Consider the following 23,149-nt stretch of genomic DNA (forward strand, 5'->3'; position numbering starts at 1 on the left):
GGAATCCCAACAAAATGTAGGCCACAGTTCCAGCCCAACCACTCAATTATGGCTTGAATCCTGAAACAACTCTCACTGACTTGAGCTTTAGCCCCACCCCCTCTCTTTCACAATTGCGTAGAACCTTTCTCGTATGCCAGCTCTCCTGATGATGGTAAAAGATAGACAACAAAAAATGCTGCGACATCATCTTCCAATGGTACATGCAGACAGGCTGACTCACTTGTGCTGCTTGTGCAGCTCCATGACCTTGTCCTCCAGCTCGGGGGTCTGGTTTGGCGCAAAGCGAAATTCGGACAGGTAGTTGCGGCCATGGTCCTCAGGGTCAAAGTCGCCCAGCTCTGCTTGCACCAGGTACGACCCCAGCAGCGCGTGTGTCACGAAGGAGCAGGGGAGTCTGCACGCGGTGCAACAGAACTTGTAACCTCCTCTAATGCTCGACGACCCTGAGCTACTTCACATGAGTGGCTAATTGCATGCGTAAACTGGGGCAACGGAAAGATAAATGCTAAATTCAGCGCGTAGCATATGCCCGTTCTGCTGGCCTACTCACTTTCCCGACAGGATGTCATCCCGTATTTGCAGGCAGAGCTGGTACCTGTAAATGACCGGAGGAGGAAAAAAAATAAGACCATCTAGTAGACTGTCGTACAAGCTATTAGCCACGATTTCTATCATGTATAGATATAGCGGAGAGGGGCTCATGTTCTCCTCCTCAGAATCCAAGATCCAGCACACCGAACCCCCCCCCCCCCCCCCCCCTGTTTTTTTGGCCAAAGCATTTTCAGTTCCCAGCTGAGAAGGCAATCTCTGGCCTCGAGCAGCTCAAATTTTTGCCAAAAAAAGAAATATTCTTCACAGGTACAAACATACATAGTACCCATCCCCGCCAACAGCTGCATTGAATAAGTCGAGTCAAGTCGAGCCCATATATAAGTTGCAGTTTCGTTACAAAATCTTTACCATACAATGGTACACCTTACAATGAGGTATTCTTTTGTTCATTTTGCAGAACATTCCCAGATGAACCACGGACACAATAAAAACAGCGGCAATACCTGTAACACTTTAATATTAATATTTTCCGATATAGTGATTACAGCATCTGGCCCAAAACGAGCAACACGCTTCCTTAACAGCACAAAAAAAGCAACAGCACAAACAAGACCAGCTTGCCTCGTAATGTCTTCCTGCAGCTGGGATGGGTCAGGAGGATAAAATTTCACCTCGAAAGACATCTCCCAGGGCCGACCTGGTAGGAAGTCACAGTGACACAAATTAACGCAATAATAGTGAAAGCAGAAACGGTATGATATATATATATATATATATATTTATATATATTTTTTTATGTATTGTATGCATTGTATTGTTATAGTATTAAAGAAATCTGCTCCGATGCAAGCTGTTACTCACGTTTCATCTGCTTTGAGAGACTCTTTTCCAAGTTGATCCAATTCTGCACAGAAGAGTAATAACAAAAACACATGCAACTTTTCCTATCAATGCACTAGACCTAACGCTTTGCTCTAAAGAAAACTAAATTGGAAGCTCGAAATATGAGGTGTCCTCAAGCAGACAACTTCACTGCCCCTGCGATTTTGTCTCAATTGTCCAGATAAATGTCAACAGAGCAAGCAATCAACACAGAAGCGTTATACCTAAGGGGTGGACCTTTGAATATAAACCAAAAAGTGCCAATAAAAGCATGCCAAATCAATTTCGGTTCCAACCAGACCGCCGGCGGTTGTGTTTCAATGGAGGCGAAATGAAGAGGCGTCCGTGTGCTGTGCAGTGTCAGTGCAGGTTAAACATCCCCAGGTGATCGATATTACTCTGTAGCCCTCCACTACGGCACCCATTTCTCTCTTTAAGCTTTCGGTTCCACCTCTCTCCCTTCCCTTACGGCGCGGTTCACGTGTCCACAGAAACAAGTGTGAGATACTACGCATTTTCTTTTCCTGTGAGCTAATTATTATTATTAAAAAGTCAATATTTCTGAAATGCATGTCATTACCAGCAGCTGGCTTCCGAGTATCAGTTACAGCAGGTTACAGGGAAAACTAAAGGAAGCGCTCGAAACACGAACGCGGTGAGAGAATGGTGTCCCTAGAATTTCATGTCATAGCTGTGAGTTTCGAGGCACTGGACTGCAATATATAAAGACACTGGCAAGTTTTGTAACCGTGGCAAGCATCTGTCAAATCGAAACCATACATACTGTAAAAACCTGCATATAATACGAATTCGCATATAATAAGAAATATTCGGGATAGAAAAAACAGGAACAAAGTTTTCATTCGCGTATAATGCGAGCGAGGAAAGATCAGTAAAAATATTTATTTGCACCACATTTTGCAGTTGCCCCACAAAACGTACGCACTCCGCACCAGGCACCGAAAAGTGCCACGAACCTTCATATGCCGGTGCTGGTTTGGTTCCCTTCTCGCGCCGACACACTTAATTGGAGCATTTCACGCACTGCGAGAAAAGCAGCTCACATTCGCCCGGCGAATGAGGAAGCCACGGGGTCCTCAGGCTGCTCTAAAACCAGTAGGCTTGCAGCTTAGATGCGGGACGACAGCGCACAAGCTGTAACGCTGGCGATGACGCGCTGTGGCCACGCCTATTCACGTCTATCGCTGTGCCCAGGTGCGGGGCGTATGCGCCCACAAGGTGTTCTTGAATTCAGGGCTTTCGCGATCGCAGTCATCCAGTATATGTCTGCCGAGAGTACCTTGCTAAAGACATATTTCTCTTTAGTACCTCTAAACGCGTGCGGTACACCGCATTTCTCGAAGGCGCGACAGACGCGCTCCTTGGGAATGCTGGTCACACGTCCGCAATTAGGCTGTAGGGCATGGCCAGCATGGCAGCCTGTGAGACACGGACAGCGTGCTGAGTTATCCTTTCGCCATCTCTACATCATGCGATCGACCTCCCTCTGGTCACATGTGCATCGCAGGCAGCGTGGTTGCAAGGATCGCGGAGCCAACGAGGTTAAACCGAAAACATTGAAGCAGTACCCACGCCTCCGTTAAATAGCGCCTCCTCTGGCTGGAAGCCTGATGCTGATAGTGCTATTTAATAATGAGGACAAAACTGGGAATTAGGCTAAATTTTATCTGTATATAACAGGAGGCAGAAACCTGACATGCCAGCACTCCCCGATGGTTAGTAAGCAATAATGTAAGCACAAGGCCCACATAATGTGTGGGTGTACATCCTTTCCGTCGAGGGCACAGTGCACCAACCTACGGTATGGCAGCCCAGTTAACATAGAACGCTCATAAAAAAAAAGATTTTCACAAAGGCTCATTGTGCCATAGTGCATATATTTCTTTTTATTTTTACCAGCCTTATCCCTTTATTTGTGCCACCCCAGTTCAGGTGCTTCAGATACCAGACACCGGGGCAGCAAACATATTTTCCTTCCTTATGTATATGTAATAAAATAACCACTCTACTACTACTACCACTACTACTCAAAAGTGCCTCGGTATGCAGCCTAAGCAGTGACACATACCCCATCAGAGGAAATAAATAATTTAAATAGCAATAACTGTGTTTTAAAATAAAGTAACAAGTTGGCTGGATAAACAGTCATCTTTGCTGAGAAACACCTCAGAATACAACACATCATGGCGTGAAAATGAATAATGACATGTTTGATGTAAATGCTTCTGAAGAAAATAGACCTAAAAATATCGGAGTCAAAGTTGGGGGTCGTCGAACTGAAATCCCCCGCACTCAGAAGGCGCACCATAGAAACAATGATGCTGAGTACAGCTCATTGTGTGCTATTACAAGTCTTCAAAAATATTTTACCTCGTATTAGACAGCCACCTGCCCTGTGCCTAAATTTTCACTTCTTGTTACAAATGCAGGATTTATATCTGCAAGGATTGCTCTTTCTACAACCATTCATCTGTTAATTACCACTACCTAAGCAATTGTAGCAAAACATGGCCAATATAAATCCCTATGCTGCTTGTGACTGCAAACAGTCACAATAAATTTGAGCCCTCCAAAAAAATCTTGTATGAAAATTCACACCTACAGAATATGATTCGTGAAAAAGATTTAAATAAATAAGAATACTATGCTGTAAAATAAACACTTGCAAAAAAATCAACTAGCTTAAAAATATAAAAATGACAAGTCATACCCCTAGTAATATCCTTATGGCTATAATGCAGTAGAACCCCTTTATGGTAAAGTCACTGGGACCAGCAAAAAATCTTTACTATATCAGGGTCTTTACTACATCAGTTGTTGGTGATGGCATGATACTGAAGATGCTGTCTGGTAATTAAATGCCTACTTTACTGAACACGTCTTGTTGCTTAATAAAAAAAAAAAACTGAAATACCTTCCAGCTCTCTCTTATCATCTCTTCGTGCATTTTTTTCAGTAATAAAATTTTTTTACATCTTGTGGAAGTACATCTCTTAAGCATGAGAATACTATGGGTACAAATACAAACAAGTTTGATTTTATGCTAAAATCAAGCCCTTACATGAACACTATGTTATTTTTTGCCGTTTCTGGCTTTTAATAGACAATAATACTAAATGTACATGGCAGTCAAGTGCCGCAATTCCGCACATGCTGCACCTCCACTTCTTGCCTCCACTGCCTCATGCTTCGTGCTGCACAGTGCTGTGAATGTTTTCCCATTTCTTCCCCTTTCCTATTTCTTACTGCACTTTTACTCGCGCTTACTTTCTTAACGGACCGCACCGGCTATTTTCCGTGTTTGTAAACAGCTGCGTGCTTTCCCTCACGGCTCCATGGCCTCCGTAAAGTAGGCTTCTCCTGAATGCTGCTAAGCCTAGTGGTAAAGCCACTTAAAAGGACACTATGTTATTTTTCGGTTTTCAAATATACAAAAAAAGTTTTCCTCACGATTCTAGGTAGTGTGCGGGCGGCGATGTCATATTGTGGGAATCGTCGCTATGACCAGGCGCACTTTACTATCATCGATTTTTACCGAAAATGTCTTTAAAGGGGGGAAAATGTACAGTTGTTTATGGAAGATGAACTGGGAGTTTAGTTTCACTTTAGTATATCCGAGTTTAGTATATCTGTGTCCTCCCATCCAGTTTGTTATGTTCTCATCAAAGGTATGGAAGGCTAGTTACTACCCCAACAGCAAATGTTGCTAAAGCTCAGTGAAATCGGATGGCAGAATGGCAAACAAAGCTAAATAAAGAAACTCCAAAAATTAAGAATTTCTGCCAGGAAGCTATAGTTAATTCCTTTCTCGGACTTCCCTAGCATGGTTAGCATAGTTGTCCATTCACTATGGATGGCGATGGCAGTGATTTTTACATATCGGTGAGATTAGCCTCACAAGAAGCCTATCAGCAATTAGAGCTGAACCCCGTTATAAGAGACAAAGATGCAACCGACAATCAGGTACAAGAGACACCATTCAGCCAAATGGTTAGCCGCCCTATGACTTTCATTCATTGGTCCTGTGTTTTAACAGACACTGGATATAGAAGACAACTGGCCTTAATGTTTGGTACTCAGTCTCGCTTGTAAAGACGTTTTAACATTAGATGCAGCACCATCCATCGCCAGCTTCAGTTGCAGCTACAGTGAAAACAATAGAAGAGAAACACACCTATGCAGTCATTATTAATTATAACTTCAGCAAAGGCCACGTCAATCAGCTATGAAATGACTAAAAGAAGCACCTGCCATAGGAATACAATGTAGAAAAGCTCTTAAGGCTTGCCACGAAGAGCACAAGCGCGACTGCACATGCGAGCACCTGCACGAGCCTACCGGTAGCAGCGCGTTGGGTTCTCCAATTAGTGGAGCTTCCTATCAAGAATAACCAGAGGTGTGGTGTCCACTAGTCTGAAGAATACAGCAGAAATTGTCTATTACGTTGCATTTCAGTACGAGCAACAAATCAATCTGGTAAATGCAAAAAAGGCAATCAGCTGGTGTGCCCCGCCGGAGTGGTGCAGTGGTAAGACGCCCGACTACTGTGCCGGAGTACCCAGGTGCGATCCCGACCGCGGCGGCTGCGTTTCGATGGAGGCGAAACGAAGAGGCATCCATGTGCTGTGTGATGTCAGCGCACGATAAAGATCCCCAGGTGGTCGAAATTACTCTGTAGCCCTCCACTACAGCTCCTTCTATCCATCCACTTTCACTCCCACCTTCCTCCCTTCCCTTGCAGTGCGGTTCAGGTGTCCACAGAAACATGTGTGACAGATACAGCGCCTTTCCCTTCCCGTGAACCAATTATAAAAAAAAGAAAACAGCTGGTGTCGCTGACACGAACAAACCATTGTGCCTAAAGAGAGACATAGTCAAGCCAAGACCAAAACAAATGACATCAAAACAGAAGTGGTTCTGCTCTGGCGAGGACAGATAAACTGCTCTATTTGCTGTTCAACCAGTTTCATCTCCACTTGGAAATGCCTCATTTGTTTTAATTTATTTTTTGCCTAGGTAGCGACATTCACAGACCAGTTACTTGCTGCTGCTGTTATTCTTTGTCAAACAAGCGTAAATTTCTGAGTGATATTTCTGCTGGTGATGTTTTACAGTTTTCGCTACTTTTATGATTTCGTGGCACTTTTTTTGACGAGTTCTTGTAGTGTTACCAGACACATAACTTAGTTGTGAATTGCTAGTTGGGGCACAACGTCACGTCGTGATCGCACTTTGCAATCACTGCGAAAGCAGTTCACCAGCATATAGGTTTGTCCCAGTGGCCATGAGACTCTTGGCCCGATTTTCAAGCTGAAGAGACTGTGTTAAACAGCATCAAAACAGCCATGAAGTGGACTGATTTAAAACTATTTCAGCAGTAAATAAACGTAAGAAAGTTGTGAGGTGTGGTCAGTGTGTGGTGGTCCACCAAAAAAATGCAATATGTAAATAAAAGCCATAATAAGCTTTTGCAACAGGATATAACCTTCATTTTTGCGTATTTTAGCCGTAGCATACCTACATTGAAATAACGTCTGGTTAGAAAATGTGAGCGCGGTACACCCTGCTTATAACGGACCTTTCATATAGGAGACAAAAACTGCTCCCCAATGGATGTCCCTTATAAAGGGCTTCAACTGTACTCCGCCTAGATCAGTGACTAGGGTATTTTGTATCCACCATGTCCCATAAGGCCAGTGTCATTTAAGAAACTGCACTTTTTTATTGACCATCGCTTAGCTCGCAGGGTACACGCTATGAGAGACGTCGTCCAAGCAAATGTCCATTCTTTTCAATAGCGCTCAATATGCCATATTTTGACATAGTTCGCCACTGCAATCTTTAAACTGAGCATGGCCAAGAGCAAAAGACCCTCTTACCCTGATGACTGCCAGAATCACTTCCTGCTATTGCCACACAGTTTTCTCCCATTAGCTAAGGGTACACGTTGACCTAAATAAAACAATTTGAGTTCCATGCAAAATCGTTCACCTGCCGTCTTGTCTAAACTGCACCTGTGCCGTTTCACAGCACGTTTCAACCCCCAATTACCCCATAAAGCATTCGGTAGCGTGGTAGCTCCAATCCCTGGGCAGGCTGAGACAATATAACCACAACTCACTCGCTGGTCCTCGTGATCCCTGTAGGTGAGGCCAAAGTAGTCCCGCTCGAGCAGGTTGAGGTACTCGCACACACGGTCAAACAGCTGTTCCCCACGGGCTTTGCGCTGCAGAGAAGATACGGAGTGCCACATCGAGGTTGTACGTCATGCAACAGCAATGCCCCCAAGTAAGCAACCACACCGCCAAAGACAACACTCTGCGTAAAAAACAGACATGAATGTGTTCTTAGGCCACCCTTACAAGTCTGTACTGTTCACTCGTCATGTGATGCAATATCTCATACAATTTTAACATGCACTGCAGTGCCAAGTTCTTGGCTTATATTTACACTTTAGGATCTGTTCCGATGCTTTGACCACGAGTTGTGAGACCACGACAACGATGAGTGACCAAACATCTGATCTTAGACTGCATTAACCATGTCGACGACTGGACTTTAATGCTATCTATCTGTAATTTCTGGCCAGACAAAATTTAGTCAAACTCGCGAATGAAAAGCCTTCACAAAAGTAAGACTCAGTACTAAAATTAAAAAAAAAAAAAAATGCAAACTTATGCCATCCCTAGAGGATAGGTCAACATGAACTAAGTGAAATCTCATTACTATGAACCCCACATTAATGAATTTTTCAAATTAATGAATATTTTAAGAATTCCTGGCACATTTGCTATATTTTCAATGTAAAACTATTTCAGAATTACGAATTTCAAAATATTGTATATTTCAGAATAATGAACATAATTTATTTCTTTTTCTATAATTTTGGAACATCAGGAACATAAGAGGTAATATCAAACTCTTATGTTTTTACTGCTTTTTTTTTGCACATGGACAAAGTTCGTACTTTCATCACTCGGTGCAATCACACATGCGACGATGTGTTCCGCAAAGTGGAATGTGTATGTGCTGTAGTGGTGTAATGTAGTTCATGGTCGTGTTTGCTGCATGCGGCAGAAGAAAATAATTGATTTCTTCAAATAAATCAGCTTTGGAGTTAGTGCAACATTTTCATTTGAGGTTTTGCTTATCTACACACGCCCACTGCACCCTGCCAAGGTACGTCATTTGCATATGTAGGTTTGAGCACTGGCTTATAATCGCAGATTTTTCATTACAACAATATATCAAAATAACGAATAATTTTTTGCGGTCCCGCGGGATTCGTTATATCGAGATTTGACTGTACTTCGAACTAAGTAACCAAGCACCAAAGACTGCATAAAAAGTAGCTATGTCACACCCGACAACATTAGCATACTTTCATTTGCACTATGCTTGCAATGCGCCTGTGATGTCTTTGTCCTCCAAAGAAATAAAGCTTCTATCTACATCACCACTAGAATGTTACTGCTCAGAACATTTTTTCAACAAGCCTTAAATGGTCATGGCCCCACAGAAGCTGCTTAGGTTTATTAATTTGGTTTTATTACAAAGCCTAAAGCACCATTCAGCACTGCAACAGGTTGTCTGGGATGCTGGCCTGCATTGCATCCTGTCTTACATTTCCCAAAAAGGAGCTTACAACATCTGGCAGGCAATCGGGAACATAGTCATGCCTACAATCCGTGTATCCCAACATGGCAAGCATTTCCACAAATCCGTAGTCGCCGTCAATCAGGCGAATACCTGAAAAGCATGGTCACCAAAGAGATTCAGTTTGGAGATGGTAAGAATAGAATGGCCCACTCACGTCCAGCTGGCACTCATAGTCTGAGCCATCGAGGAGGTGCACACGGCAGGCAGCCGTAGAACGAGCTCGCAGGATCCCTGACCGTCGAGACTTGCTCGACGGGCTCGATTCCGCGGGGCCATTCTCCTCGGGTGACTCTTTCTCTTCAGCCATGGCTCAGATGGCCCCCACTGGAAGCAGAAAACAGTGCAGGGTTGCAGGCAAGCAACCAAGTCTTCATTAGTAATAACTCACTAGGGCTTCAAAAAGTTGCAAGGAGTCACGGATGGTGCAATGCAACCATTCCCATAAAGCAAGGCTCATATGGATCAACATGGATGGCTCCAACTTCAAGCTCCACATGACCTAAATTCACCGAAACTTAAATTCAAGCTAGAACACGTACAGCCTTTATCAAAAGTTTACAGCCCAGGGGGTCTACCTCTGATACTATGTGGCTCGTAATGCATTCCCAGATTTTTTCGTCCTACCCTCTCCAATGGCTAGGACTTTCACGATTATTTTAGAAGTCATATTATATGGCTTAAAAGCAAACCCTCTGGGCTGTAAACTTTTGATAAAGGCTGTACCTGACTGGATTTATGAATGACCCTGGTGCCACTTGTGACAGAAACATGAACTCCACACAAATGGCACGACAACGCCCTCAGGAGAACATTATAAAGCTACCAGTGGCTCAGAAGTTTCAAACATACTGACACATGTGACTTGTTTGATGTACACTAATAACTGGGTCATATATCACTATCTGATATCCTGTCGCAAGAGGCTTTGCAAGCAACATCATTATTCAGGGCTTAGAATAGACTGCACCAGCCAAACACTAAGCATATGTGCTGCATTGATTGTAATGACCTTTTTGTACAAGCCACGCCAAAAAAAAATTGCAAGCCGCGTCACTCTCTCAGAGGCCTACAGAAAAACAGTTTATTATGCTTGACACTTCCTAAGCTCCAAACAACACTGCCTAGTTCTCTACTATTGAATTTCCTTAGCTGTGCATAAAAAAATGTATGCCATCGAAGAAAAAAAAAAAGTCTTCGTAAGCTCCAGGCTTTAACATCTCAAAAATGTCATGACATAAGTCACAATGTTTGGCAAAACCTTTTTTCAACTATCTATTTAATGTTCAGTAAATGAAATTTGTCTTTATTCATTATTTTTCAGTATACTTTCATCTAGCTGTCGGCATTATTCTTGCACAGAGAACAGCACATTCTAGTAAAGCTTAAGTTGCTCAAGCCATACAGCCAATGGAGGACCTGTACAAAGCTGTACAAAATGAAGCAAATAAAATTAAAAAATTCATTTGTGTGAACAATGAAGAAAACGAGAAATAAAATTATTTTCTGTTGGAAATGCTGAGCAGGTCATAGTCAACACATTCTAATGCATGGTGAGAAAAATGAAACTTAATTATATATAAATATTCATCAACTTTAAAGTTGTTAAATTATTCTGAAAGCTAGTTCAAAAAATAACACTTATCAACACCAGTTTGCTTGTATTATAACAAAACCGTGCTAATTGCTTGGAGTCCTTCAGTTTTTCAATAACATTCTCCTGACACAAGTTATTCAATGTGCATCACAAGATAATACCACAAGATAAACTTCTGCGAATAAAGTGCCACATATTACTAGCTCTTGGCGTTATATAGCCAATATGTATATGTTTTCTATTATGCAGGCTAGAAAAAATGCTTAGGTTTGTTTCAGACTCCAATAGTCCTTACAGACATTGAATAGAAAGAACTTATCAAACAGAATCACTACATATTTGCAATTAAACACAAAATGCTAAAAGTAATAGTAATCGGACAAAGAAGACAATCATGTATGATTTAATGATGCTCACAGAAAACACTCAAGCTATAACAATAACCTACACTTCCGCCTATGCTAAAAGCTACAAAGCCCTTATCTCGAATTCTTTGGGTGTTTCCGGGACGTGCGACCAAACAGTATGCACGTGAAGCACCTTTATCGCGCCAAAGTACACAATCTCCACAGGAGCCATGTTTCGAGAGGCGGCAAACATAGAGCAAACACCGAGAGACAAGCACGTCCTCCAAAATTCCTTTGCAACTTTGCAACCCAGAGGTTTGCTTCTGAACCACACTGCATAGATTGTAACACATTCTCAGCGTTCCATCCCTTGGAAGTGAGAAGGTTTTTTTGCCTTACCCTCACCAATGAGAAGGACTTTCATGAATGCTAAAAGAGCACCACGACACACCTTAGAAGCGTAGCCTTTAGGCTATAAACTTTTGACAAAGACTATACACGCCAGCGGATATTAGTGTGTACAGGGTTAAACATCCCAAAGAAAAATTTCGACCACCTGGGGTTCTTTAACCTGTGCTGACATCACACAGTGCACGGGCACCTGGCTTTTTGCCTCCACCGAAAAGCAGTCGCCATGACTAGGATTCAATCCAACATCCTTGGGATCAGCATTCAAGTGCCATAACCACTAAGCCAACATGGAGGGACTGACAGGTATTATATGCGAAGAGTCTGACACAGCTTAAGCACGCTTCAGGAAGCTTCAATATTAAACAAATATAGCTCCGTATCATGTACCAGTGATTAGAAAGTAAGGAAGTCAATAGGATTTGTAGTCAGAACTGATGAACTAAACAGCTACTAAAAGTATGCAAAAGAACCTAGATTAAACTTACAGAATTTAATAGGGACATCAAAGAGCTGTATCCCAAAAGACCTAACCTGAACATCCCACATCTATGGTACTTGCTACCTGCGACTGTGACCAGCTACACTATGAAGTCGCAATGTAAAAGCCTCAGCAAACTGCCACAGCTAATCGAGGCAGCAATATGCTTTTCAGCACCACAAACTAATTGCACCCTTAAGTATGTTTCATTACAGGATATCTCTATCATTATCCTATAGCTTTTACACTAAAGATATGCAAGAAAAGTTTGAAAGCTGCAAGGCTGATCTGAACTAAACAAGTAGCCACAAGTTAGCATGAATCAAAAATGCCCTTAAATTATTCTTTTAAACTGGTAAGCACATGGCCAGCTTCCACTGTCCTGTTTGACATTTATTTTGGCTATGGACAAGGTGAAAGCAATATTAAATGGCAGTGACTCTTTTTGGCTACGCACTCTGCGTCTGTGTCAGATCACATCATTTTTCAAATGGTTTAACTTCCAACATGCTGCAAGCATTAACCTCCTGAAAGCAAGTTCAAAAGTAAATTACCTGTGTGCTGATGCTTACCTCAACACACCCTGCCGACTATGTCCTACAACAACTAAGTATCAAAATTTCCCAAGACGCAGCTCACATTAGCAAGTAATTCACACATGGCTTTTACTCCATGCATGCCTCACTTTAAGACCATTAGCAAATAAATGTCTCGAAGCTCACACTTGCGATTGCGAGTCTATCCGATTATTATTTTTCCAGCAGCGAAGCAATCTTTCTGTAGTCTACGCTTGTTTACTTAGTTTGAAGTAGGTACACTTGTTAAAGGACAGGGCACAAGACCAAAAAGGCATGTTGAAGCATGCTCCACCTTGAAGATCAAGCATGCCTTCTAAGCATGTTAGGTGGTGCAAAATAAACACTGCTCTTTAATCAGCCTTTCCAACATGTGTTTTGCATGCTTGTTTAATACCAACATGAGCCATCACGATCACAGTATGATGACGCGTACGCTCATGGGTGAAGAGGAACGACCAGGAGCTTGTCATAGCTTGTCATGTTCGCTACACTACGTCCACGCCAAGCAGATTTCAGAAATTTGTTCACGAGGATAACAGGCTATAGAATCTAAGCCCGTAGCGCTGATCACAGAATTCAAAAACAACCCAACGCAACTTAATGCGAGCAGTACCATTGCATAGAACAGCAATTTTGCAACAACGTTCCGCACTAGCCTTTGTTTCGATTTCATCATCGGTTGAGACCTGAAACCCTAAACCCGGCGCATACTTTTCCTCTTCCTCTGCACCTCGCACAAACGTGTCGCATGTCGCGTCGCGTCCAACGGCCGCAATATCGCTTCACGCTCCAGCGCGCACTAAAATAATCGGCGGATGGGCGCTTGCGCAAGCGACGGCAGATAAGACGACGATGCCCCGAGACAGCCATCGCCGTCCAACTGGCTGACCAAAACATCGCAATAACACGTTTTTGCCCGCAGTCGAATGAACGTAAATTGAGTGGCCCCGCCCCCTCTTTTCCTTGGCACGGTTCGTGCCTGGAAGGGGGGCCCCGGGCACAACAGCGAAAGCGTCCCAACTTGGACCACGCCTCTGGGTCAGCGGCGCGCAAGAGCCCACAGCAACCATCGGGAAAACACCGCGCGCGCTCATCGCCAGTAACGAATATGTGGCGAGTCGTTGAGATTCAAACCGCTGACGACGCGCCAACGGATGCCCGCTCGCAAACTGGTCGCATGCCGCCACCCATTCGTGGCACATTCCGCGCCCGGCTTTGAGGAATGCGCGCGGCGATCTAACAGGTAGCGGGAACGTAGTACTACCACGCGTACAGAATGCGTCGCACCAAATGCAACGAATCGCAGCAAAAATTTACTGCAACGCGTTAAAGCATGCGCGAGCATCGAATGCAGGCAGTGTGGCCACTGTCAAACGGACCGCCCTGTGGAAAATCGGCGTGCAGTGTTTAGTAATTTGGTTTCCGACCGGCCATGGTGACGGACAACGTCCTCCGGTCCGCACGGGCGGAGAGATGCTTGCCCGATTGGACGGCCGCCACTCGGGGCGAGGTCGACGCGTCAGGAGAGAACAAGCGCTATCGACCATTTTTAAACTCGAAACGGGTAGCAGCGACCGAGAATTTTGACGGGTACAAACGCGTTTGGGCGTCGCCGATCGCAACATGGCCGAAGTTAAGCCTCATACGGTATACACTTTCTCTTTTTCCGTGGCAAAGCTTGGCAGCCGCAAGTTTTGGACGCTGTCACCGAAGCAGCGAAGGATGTTGTCCTGTCGCACGACTTACCAGGCGCTGGGCTGATGGGTGCTGGCTGCGCTAATTTCGCAACAAGAGGGCGCACCCTCGTTTTTCCTCTTCGGGCCACTCGGATAAAACACAAATCTTGGGAAATCCGCACAGAACCCAAATCGTGGACACTCCCTCGACTCCTGCTCATCAGAGCCGAACAGCTACCGCAGCGCTCCTAGCGACTTTGAGACCGCTAATTCCAGATTTCATGTGAGCTGGTAGAGCGGAACACTAAGTGTCAGGTACAATAAATAAATATAAACGCAAACAGAAAGAAGGTGAAACGCACGTATAAAACCAACAGGACTGCGATACACTGCTACTATAAACAATGAATGCAAATAACAGCACCAAGACGACCGAGGGCATAGAACAGTTTCGGTTTCACTACTGTACTTCCTTTGACTTCTCTGGGCTTTACGCAGGAATTTCCCCGGCACACGTGATCCGGTAGCCAGCGCGCTGGATTTGAACGGCGTTGGTAATTCGGACAGGTGCGGGAAAGTTGGGTTTAGTAGAACTTTATTTATCCACCGATGTAGGAGGCCCCCTGCTTCCCGCCCCTAGCGCGCAGGCCTAGGGGACGGGGGGCCGGTACCACCGCGACTAGAGACAAGTGAATATACTAACTGACTGAAAACCTTTACTGAGCAGAGATAAGGGAGGGGGATGTGTAGCTTGGGTCCCTATAGTCGGGACTCCAGCGGCTGCCGCTGCCACCTGCGCCCATGTCACGAGCAAGACCGACTGAAATAAAGACCTGCTGCAGGCTGTACAGATAGTGGGGGCTTATGAAACAGTCATTCATTCATAAACCTTTATTCATGAGGATGACCCGAGGCCTAGAGGGGAAGGGGGTGGGTAAGGTGAGGTTGAGGGCGCCCTGGACCACCCGCAAGCGCTGCTGCTCCGGAGGCTGCGCACCGACCTGCCGACGCTCACCGGGCTGTTTGCTTGGTGCGGGCCAAAACAAGACGATCTCCCCCCCCCCACCCCCACCCCCCCACCCAGCTCCCAACATCCCACTTTCCCATCCCCCGGACACCAAGAGCGCCGCCGCGACATTAGGCCGGCATAGCCCGTGTCCGGTTCCCCCCCACCCCCCGTGAACATCCCAAAGTTCCCAACCAACCAACCAACCATGAAGTCTAGCCGCTGGGCACTAAGCTTGCGCTTGGCGTTGATATTGGGGGCTATCCAGTCTTCGTAAGTCTGAATGTGGTGAGCAGATGTGTAGCGGGTGCGGAGGCCAGCAGTGCCAGGACAGGTCCAGATCAAGCGATGCAGGTCAAAGGAGCTAGTCAGCAGGGCAGTTAGGGCAGCTGATCTTGGTTCGGCGCCATTGACTCAGGATGTCCGGTGCGTACGCTGCACCGGCTCGCGCCTTGTGAGTTAGAACTTGGGCAGGACGAGAGAGGCCGGAAGGAATCGGATGAGTAATACTGGGGACAAGGTCCCGCAACAAACCCCTCCGCTCATATTTAAGCCACGTGATGACAGAGTCCGGTATGATGAAGGAGACGGGAGAAAAGTAAAGGTGGTCCGAGTTGGACGGGCCCAAGGCTATGCCGGCGGTCTTCCTCTAGCAGCGCGCCAGCGGCCTCGTGGGCCGTTCTGTTTCCGGTTCCTTGTGCGTGATGTCCAGGTGTCCAATGAATCCGTACAGAGACTTGTGAGGTCTCTCGCAGGTTGCGGCCGCGCTGTGGGCTTGCAGAGTTTTTATAGTCTTTTGACTGTCGGTGTAGATGTGGATGAAACGATCTGTTTCTTTGGTGCAGTATTGAAGGGCCTCGTCGATGGCCGTTAACTCGAGTTCAGTTGCGGACCAGTACCTGCGACCACTGTGGCTAGTAGCATGCAATTGTGAACCCTCCTGGTAGTAGGGTGACATTCCTATTCACCCGGCCGTTAAAATTTATGTGTATGCAGACGATATTGCGTTTTTTGCTTCAGCCACAAATATTCACAACCTATATCATTTTTTGCAAGATTATCTAAATGCCCTGGAGGTCTGGCTGGACAGACTGAGGCGAACTTTAAATGCCAACAAATGTGCCGTCCTAGTATTCCCACAGACAACCCCCGTTAACATTTCCTTGTCTTATCCTTCTCTCCCAATCCCATAGGTTGATTCTATTAAATATTTGAGTATGTTATATGACCCACGGTTAGACTGGAGGCCTCAAATTAGAAGCCGTGTGCTTAAAGGTGAACGTGCCCTTGGCCGGTTGATAAGAATCAGCAATAAGAAATATGGTATGCGTCGGGACACTCTGCTCTTGCTTTATAAGACCTACGTGCGACCAATACTTGAATTCGGCTCCATTCTCTTTTCTGGATGCCCAAGGTACAAGCGAACCCCTGCTTGTTTTGGAACGACGAGCTCTGCGCCTTCGTTGTCTGCCCAAATCAGTGGCCAATGCTTTGCTATATTTGAAAGCTCGGATACCTAATCTAAATTTTCTGTTTCAGCTTCTCACTGTGCGAACATATTTAAGGTCTTTGGAGCCTGTTCCTGGATTGGCTAACCCCATATTTACTTCGATCCCATCATACTTCTTTGATAATATTTGGCCTAGGTGTAAGCTCCCTCAGGTTGTGTTTACTATAATTCCCTGCTGTCGAAACTTTCCGTACCAATAAGCTAACCACCGGCGGCCTGATACTATAATCTCATTTGATTAAACCCTCCCAGGGAATGCTAAGCATTTGTCCGTCAATGTATTAAATGCCAGAGGATTACCTAGACAATTTTCCGAGCCATATTGCCATTTTTAGAGATGCCTCTCAGCAGGATGAAAAAGCAACTATTGGCATATACTCCCATGGCTCTTGACTGGAGTTATTCATTTCGGGCCCCAGACTATACGCCAATTTTTACTGCTGAGTTTCTGGCCATTGAGTTGGCCTTCAATAAAATCCTTAGTAATATTTCTAAGGTTCTGTTTCTTTCTGACAGCCTATCCGTGCTATCATCGCTCGAAAATTCAAGGGACACTCTGCTTTGCCGTTCCCTCTATTTTTTTCTTCCACCTCACATTTCAGATTTGCGTTTTCAATGAGTCCCTGTGGTATTACATATAATTAAAGGGCAGACTTTTTAACAAAATCCGCTCTTGGTGGACCTTGTCCCATGCATACCTAATCCGCTCGCCGTATTCTTGACCGAATACACATTCAATGCACCACCAACCTTGAGGAACGGGTACGAGCGCCAGAATCCAGGAGACGCGCCCTCAGGGTCAGGCCCATTACCCGCAACATGTCACGCTCTGACCATAATGGCCGTCGCCAGGCGCATGCGTAGGCATCTGGGCGACATTATGGTCGACAACACGCATACTACGTGGATATTGCCGGTTAATACCATGGGATGTGGTTCACCGTGACAGTGATCGACATAAGCAGAGTGACAAGACTCACGTTCAACGCCCGCTGTTCCAGTTCAGCGGCGCTTTATAATTGGTTTACAGCAAAGAAAAGACACAGTATCGCTCTCACGGAATCTAACGGACACATCTCTCTGACAAATCTCTCAGACATGACATTTTCAACATGAGTGTACAGACGCTCTCGCTTAAAATAAAGATCATGCGCAAATTGCTACACAATGCCGTCAACCAATAATTTCCGCAGTGTGAAATTTCTACAGAGGGCGCGCGATATACCCTGTGCGTCAACAACGCTCAGGTTTACGGATTTCTCCAGTGCGCATTCTGCAGTGCTCTCGTACATATTTTATTGTTATAGATCAGGAAATAATATTTATTTCATGGATAAGGTGTTGAGGTGCCCTACTGCTGTTCTGGATTACCCAGGTTTGAACGTGACCGCTGGATGCTACGTTTCGGTGGAGGCGAAACGGAGAGGCGTCCGTGTGTAGTGCAATATGCCAGTGCATGTCAAAGATCCCCCGGTGGCCGAAAGTTCTCCGCAGCCCTCCAGTATGGCGTTTCTTTCACTCTTTCTGCTTTCACTCCAGCGTTCCTCTCTTCCCTTACTCTTCAGGTCAGGTGTTGATGAAGACAGTGTGACACATACTACGTTTTTCCTTCCCTATAAACTAATTTTCATTCTCATGAGGTACAAATCTTCGAAAACTGGATGCAGTGACCTCATTTTCGAAGCCTGACCATGGTGCCTTAGAGCGGTCAACTACAATCAGGATTTTGATCAAGAAGATGACACACGGTGCAGGGTGTAGTAAAAGCGTGAAAACAATTGAACATCTTATACTCGAAGGTGATGGTATCCAACCGGCTTCAACACAGATACAGTCATTCTCCCTGAGGCTACAGTTTTTAGAGATCACTGTCGGGTGAGTGAACCTGCAGTGGAAGTTAGCAAAACGTGGTTGGAAGACGAGCGACTGAAAAGCAGAGTTGGCACGATAATAGAAGTGTGAAAAAGGGGGAAGCACCGGTAGGTTCATTTTTCTCTTCTCGGACCAACCGGAGCAGCAGCTAGCAACTAGCCCCACTTATCCACCTTTCATTGCTGTTGTTCTCCTAATCAAAATGGCGCATATCCACACAGGGGATTGGCATGACCAGGCGCGGTGATTACAGTTTCTGAGATTCCTTTCTACAGAACTTAGATTAGAAATTTGAACAAATCCGGTTATTTTATATTGATGGTCGAGGGTGTGCATGGGCTTACTGAAATTTATATTTGTGAAATTAAAGTAATATTTTAACAATAATAAATAAATAAATATAAATATTAAGGAAAATATAACAAGGAATGTTAAAACATATAAAAATCAATGTAAACATAAATAAACGACAAAGAATTAAAACCACCAGTTACAATAAAAAGCTTTTTGGTTCTAGAAGAAAAATTTTTACGGCAGAGTATGCATTCCCATCGGCGAATCCCAGCATAGAAGCGCCAAGAGAAAGAACAACTGCTGATTACAAGCGCGAGCTACGTTTCCGTAATTGTATTTCTAACAACCACCTCTTTAGCGATGTATATCGGCGACAAAAGAGCAAGAAAGTCTCACTTGTTTATGGCTCATCATATAATTGGCACAAAGAAGTTGCAAGACTACGCCTCCAAAGGTAAAACTTTAGAGGAACACCACATATCGAAGTGGCGTGAAGGAAACCTCAAATTTACGAATACCACCAGGCTGTACTCCTCCAAGGAAATAGAAGGTGATGAAAATCATCCAAGGAAATAAGCGCAGGAGTGTGAAATTCTAGCATAAAATATAAGTACGAAAACGTGCTGCCGCGACGATCGCACAGGTTGAGATGAGATCGGACCACTCTGGGCTGCTTTCGCTAAACCATCAGCAAACCTCCTTGAAATGGGAGGCTTCTGTGACCAGGAACACAAGCAATCCTAATCGATTGGACATGAACAAGGATGGGAAATTTAGATGTGCGAACTAAGTGCGACATCATTAGACGCAGATAGGAAAATGCACAAAGATAATGAGTCTGTAATTATTAAAGGCGTTAAAAAGAACTTGGAAGCTTTCGCAGGGCAAGAGCTACTGCTAGTCACTCCGTTAAACAAGATAGGGGAGAAATCTGGGAGACTGAACGAAAAAGACCAGTCAGCGTTGTTGTTTTTGTTGCTGTAGGAAGAGGGAAAAGAAAATGCACGGGCCTGCTACTGGCTCTGTAGATGAGCCACCTCCGCTGTCTCGTGCGGACAGAAGAGAGAAAGTAGATAAGAAAGAAAAAGAAGAGGGAGAGAAAGACGCAGGCCGCAACAGCCGTCGTCCACCACCTAAGCGGTAGCGGGTGCAATGACGGCCTACAACAGATTAAAAATTCGGTGGCTGGCTAGCCCCCGCCACAAGCGGCGTTGACCTACCGTCCCAGCCCCGTAGGGCCACCACCACCTTGAACAACCTTGAAGGTCAAATACCTATACTGCGTCTCTCCTTTCTTATAAACCAATGTACAATATATCAATATACAAGAAAAAGATATAAAAACATGATTAGATGTACAATTTATACAAGAGAAAATATGAATCTTGACCTGGTTAGGTGTAGCGGTCCACAATTCCGTCGAGTCCATTTCCAGTCAATGTACTGAGAGAAAATGCCCACAGCTGCCATTTCTTCACACACCGAGGCATTAGTCGCCATTATAACATGTCAGCGAAATGTACTCAAGTAGTCCTGTAGTATGCCGTACTGATTAAGGGGAAAGGCAATAATTTGGCTTTACGTGGATAAATGCAATCATCAACGATTATATCCACAAATAACGTGATTGATCCCAACGAAACAATATTAGACATTCGCCCATTTAGTGGACCCAGCAAAGATTCAACGAAACAAATATGGGGAGACTGAAAGCAAGACCACCTTATAGTAAAGTATTAATTCCAGTGGATGAGTAAGGCGAGTAAGGTCTTCTCAGGACGAGATGAAGATGATGATGATCATGTACAAATTAAGGCGATGCTCGCTTACAGTGCTTAGAGAAGAAGTATAGTGCCTAGAATATTTTGCCAGTCGGTTGCACAGATCGGACGCCTCCTTAAGCGAATCTCCAACAAGCATCATGGCATGCGAGAGTCCAACCTCCTGCGCCTCGTTCAAGCTTTCATCTGCTCCCGCATCACCTACTCTGGACCCTACTTACGTCTCATTCGTGCCTAAAACGAACGGCTAGAGGCGTCACTTCGAAAAGCATACAAGACGGCCCTAGGTCTTCCCATGTCCACAGTTACCCATAAGCTCATGGCTCTCGGAATCTCCAATACCGTGAGCGAACTGATCGAGGCAACCCTCACCGCGCCAGTATGAGCGGCTCTCACTCACACACGCTGGCCGAGCGGTACTGCAGCAAGTTGGGATCTCCCTGCCGAGATCGGCCCCAAGTTACGCTGAACTTACACCGGAATAACGCCTAAATCTCCGCATTCCTCCCATTCCCAAACGGATGCATCCGGAACACCACGCCGAGAGACGGGCCGACCGGGCTCATCAATTCGAGAAACGCTTCAGCGGACGTCCGGACGTCACGTATACGGACGCCTCTTACCATCCATCGAGGCCAGCGATGGTGGCGATAGCTCTCGCCCCTCACCGCAGCTGGTACACAGCCTGCAGCATTCGCAATGCAGAAACAGTCACCGCAGCTGAGGAGGTTGCCATTGCACTAGCGCTAGCCGACACTAATACCAAAGTCATCATCAGTGACTCTCAACAGGCTATTCGCAATTACGATGCTGGCCGTATCTCTTGCCAGGCGTTACACATTCTACGTTCTACAGCACCCTCTTCCACATCTCGCTTACTCCTTTGGGCTCCAGCCCACGAGTCGCTCAGCGGAAACGCCCAGGCACACACTCTCGCTCGAGATCTCAGCTGCCGAGCCGAGAGTATGATCAGCCACCCTGCTTATCTCACGCGCTTCTCTATTCACCACTTACACGGACATACTCCAGCACTACTGACTTCAAAGGTGCACATATCCTCCCGCACACCGCGATCTAACATGTGGGGATTCACAATCCCCTTCCTCCATTGTAACGCCCGCGCGTAATTAACACGCGTGATTACGCGCGCTGGCAGAGGGGTTGGCGGAGGAGAGGGCATGCTGGCCACCCCCCGCCGCCTCCCGGACCCTGCGGCGAAGCTGCCGCGGGCTTCCCTCTTTCCTGCCGGCGTAGCCGGGAGACCTCCTCTCCCGTTCCGTGTCGAGGAGTGCGACTGTAGCAACTCGCTCGGGGGTCTTCGGCGAATGGGCGCGCACGCGCGCGGTTCATGATTTCTGCCGAGGAGATCGCACACTGACCGTAGGCACTTACCGCAACGGGATGTGAGCGAGAAGCTGTGTCAGGTGAGCAGACACTTCCTCTCACCTACTTGACGCGCTTCCCTATTAGGTGGTTGTTATTTCACCCCCGTACGCGGCGTTCGCTCGCTACACGGTGGTTGTTCTTAATTGCTACTCCTTTGCCGTGTACTCGAGCAGTGCAATAAACTCTGTTCGAGTACGTAACTCGGTGTTTGTCCCCACTGGCCCGAACCCGCCGCAGTGGCGATTTCTCGCACCGCGGGTTGGGGGTCACAGCTCTGTCTGCTAGGGCTGGCACGTCGGGGCTAGAAGGCGACTGTAGCGTCTAGCCCCCCCCCCCGTGGCGCATTCTTGCGAGGATGAACACCCCATAAACAAGACGCGAGGCCGTCCAATGGCGCAAACTACAAACTGCCCAGTAAACACCAACCCATCTATGAGACGGCTATAAACTGTCTTGCCAAGACAAGCAAGATGCCCGATAGATGTCTCAGTAGACCTCCGAGATGGCTACTAAACGTATATAATATGTCTCGACAAGATATGCAAGACATTGCCAGATGTCTTGATATTTCTTGTAGTGATCTTGTAGCTCAGCTAATGCACCCACTTTTTTAGGCTACAAGACATCTTGCAAGATATCTCCTAGAAATCTGGAAGACAAATAACTTACTAAACGTAAGTCAGTCTAGCAGATAGCTAAAAGGCATCTTGCCCAAGATAAACAAGTCACCTTATAGACATCTGAAGTGGCACCCAAGACAGCTGATAGACATTTAAAAGATGCTTTGACAAGATATAAAAGATGTTTTATATGTCTTGGTACTTCTTGTAGCTGCCTTCTAGCTCAGCTAATGCACCCACTTTTTTAAGCTGCAAGACGTCTTGCAAGTCATCATCTAGAGATCATTAAAATAGATTCTGAATGTCTAAAATGAGCTCTAGAATCTCCTGGAATGCTCTAAATTATTTATTCCCTGCTATTTCTCGCAAAACTGTCTGAAATGCTTATGTATTTGCAGAGGTTTTCAACACCACTGCCAGACAAAAAATATAGTCTCATCAGATGCTACAACTAAAGCTGCATTGCCGTCACACACCCA

At 45.5% G+C, this 23,149-nt stretch overlaps 1 protein-coding gene across 2 annotated transcripts in view; it reads right to left on the minus strand.

Moving 5' to 3' along the window:
- The window catches only part of cora (erythrocyte membrane protein band 4.1 like coracle), a 47,067-nt gene extending 32,621 nt beyond the window's left edge, over nucleotides 1-14,446 (minus strand). The window contains exons 1-7 of one of the 2 annotated variants that reach the window (XM_084578506.1): nucleotides 14,272-14,446; nucleotides 9,272-9,441; nucleotides 7,580-7,684; nucleotides 1,417-1,459; nucleotides 1,177-1,252; nucleotides 554-598; nucleotides 224-397 (exon numbers count right to left, since the gene is read on the minus strand). In XM_084578506.1, coding sequence (XP_084434632.1) covers nucleotides 224-397; nucleotides 554-598; nucleotides 1,177-1,252; nucleotides 1,417-1,459; nucleotides 7,580-7,684; nucleotides 9,272-9,424 — 596 coding nt within the window. In that variant the 5' untranslated portion in view covers nucleotides 9,425-9,441; nucleotides 14,272-14,446. The remainder of the gene's footprint in view (nucleotides 1-223; nucleotides 398-553; nucleotides 599-1,176; nucleotides 1,253-1,416; nucleotides 1,460-7,579; nucleotides 7,685-9,271; nucleotides 9,442-14,271) is intronic. The other variant, XM_084578508.1, reaches the window with a different exon arrangement.
- Nucleotides 14,447-23,149: the final 8,703 nt, after the last annotated feature.

Source organism: Amblyomma maculatum, chromosome 9 (assembly GCF_055883805.1).
Source record: "Amblyomma maculatum isolate TAMU_Amacu chromosome 9, ASM5588380v1, whole genome shotgun sequence".
NCBI classification, from domain to species: Eukaryota; Metazoa; Arthropoda; class Arachnida; order Ixodida; family Ixodidae; genus Amblyomma; species Amblyomma maculatum.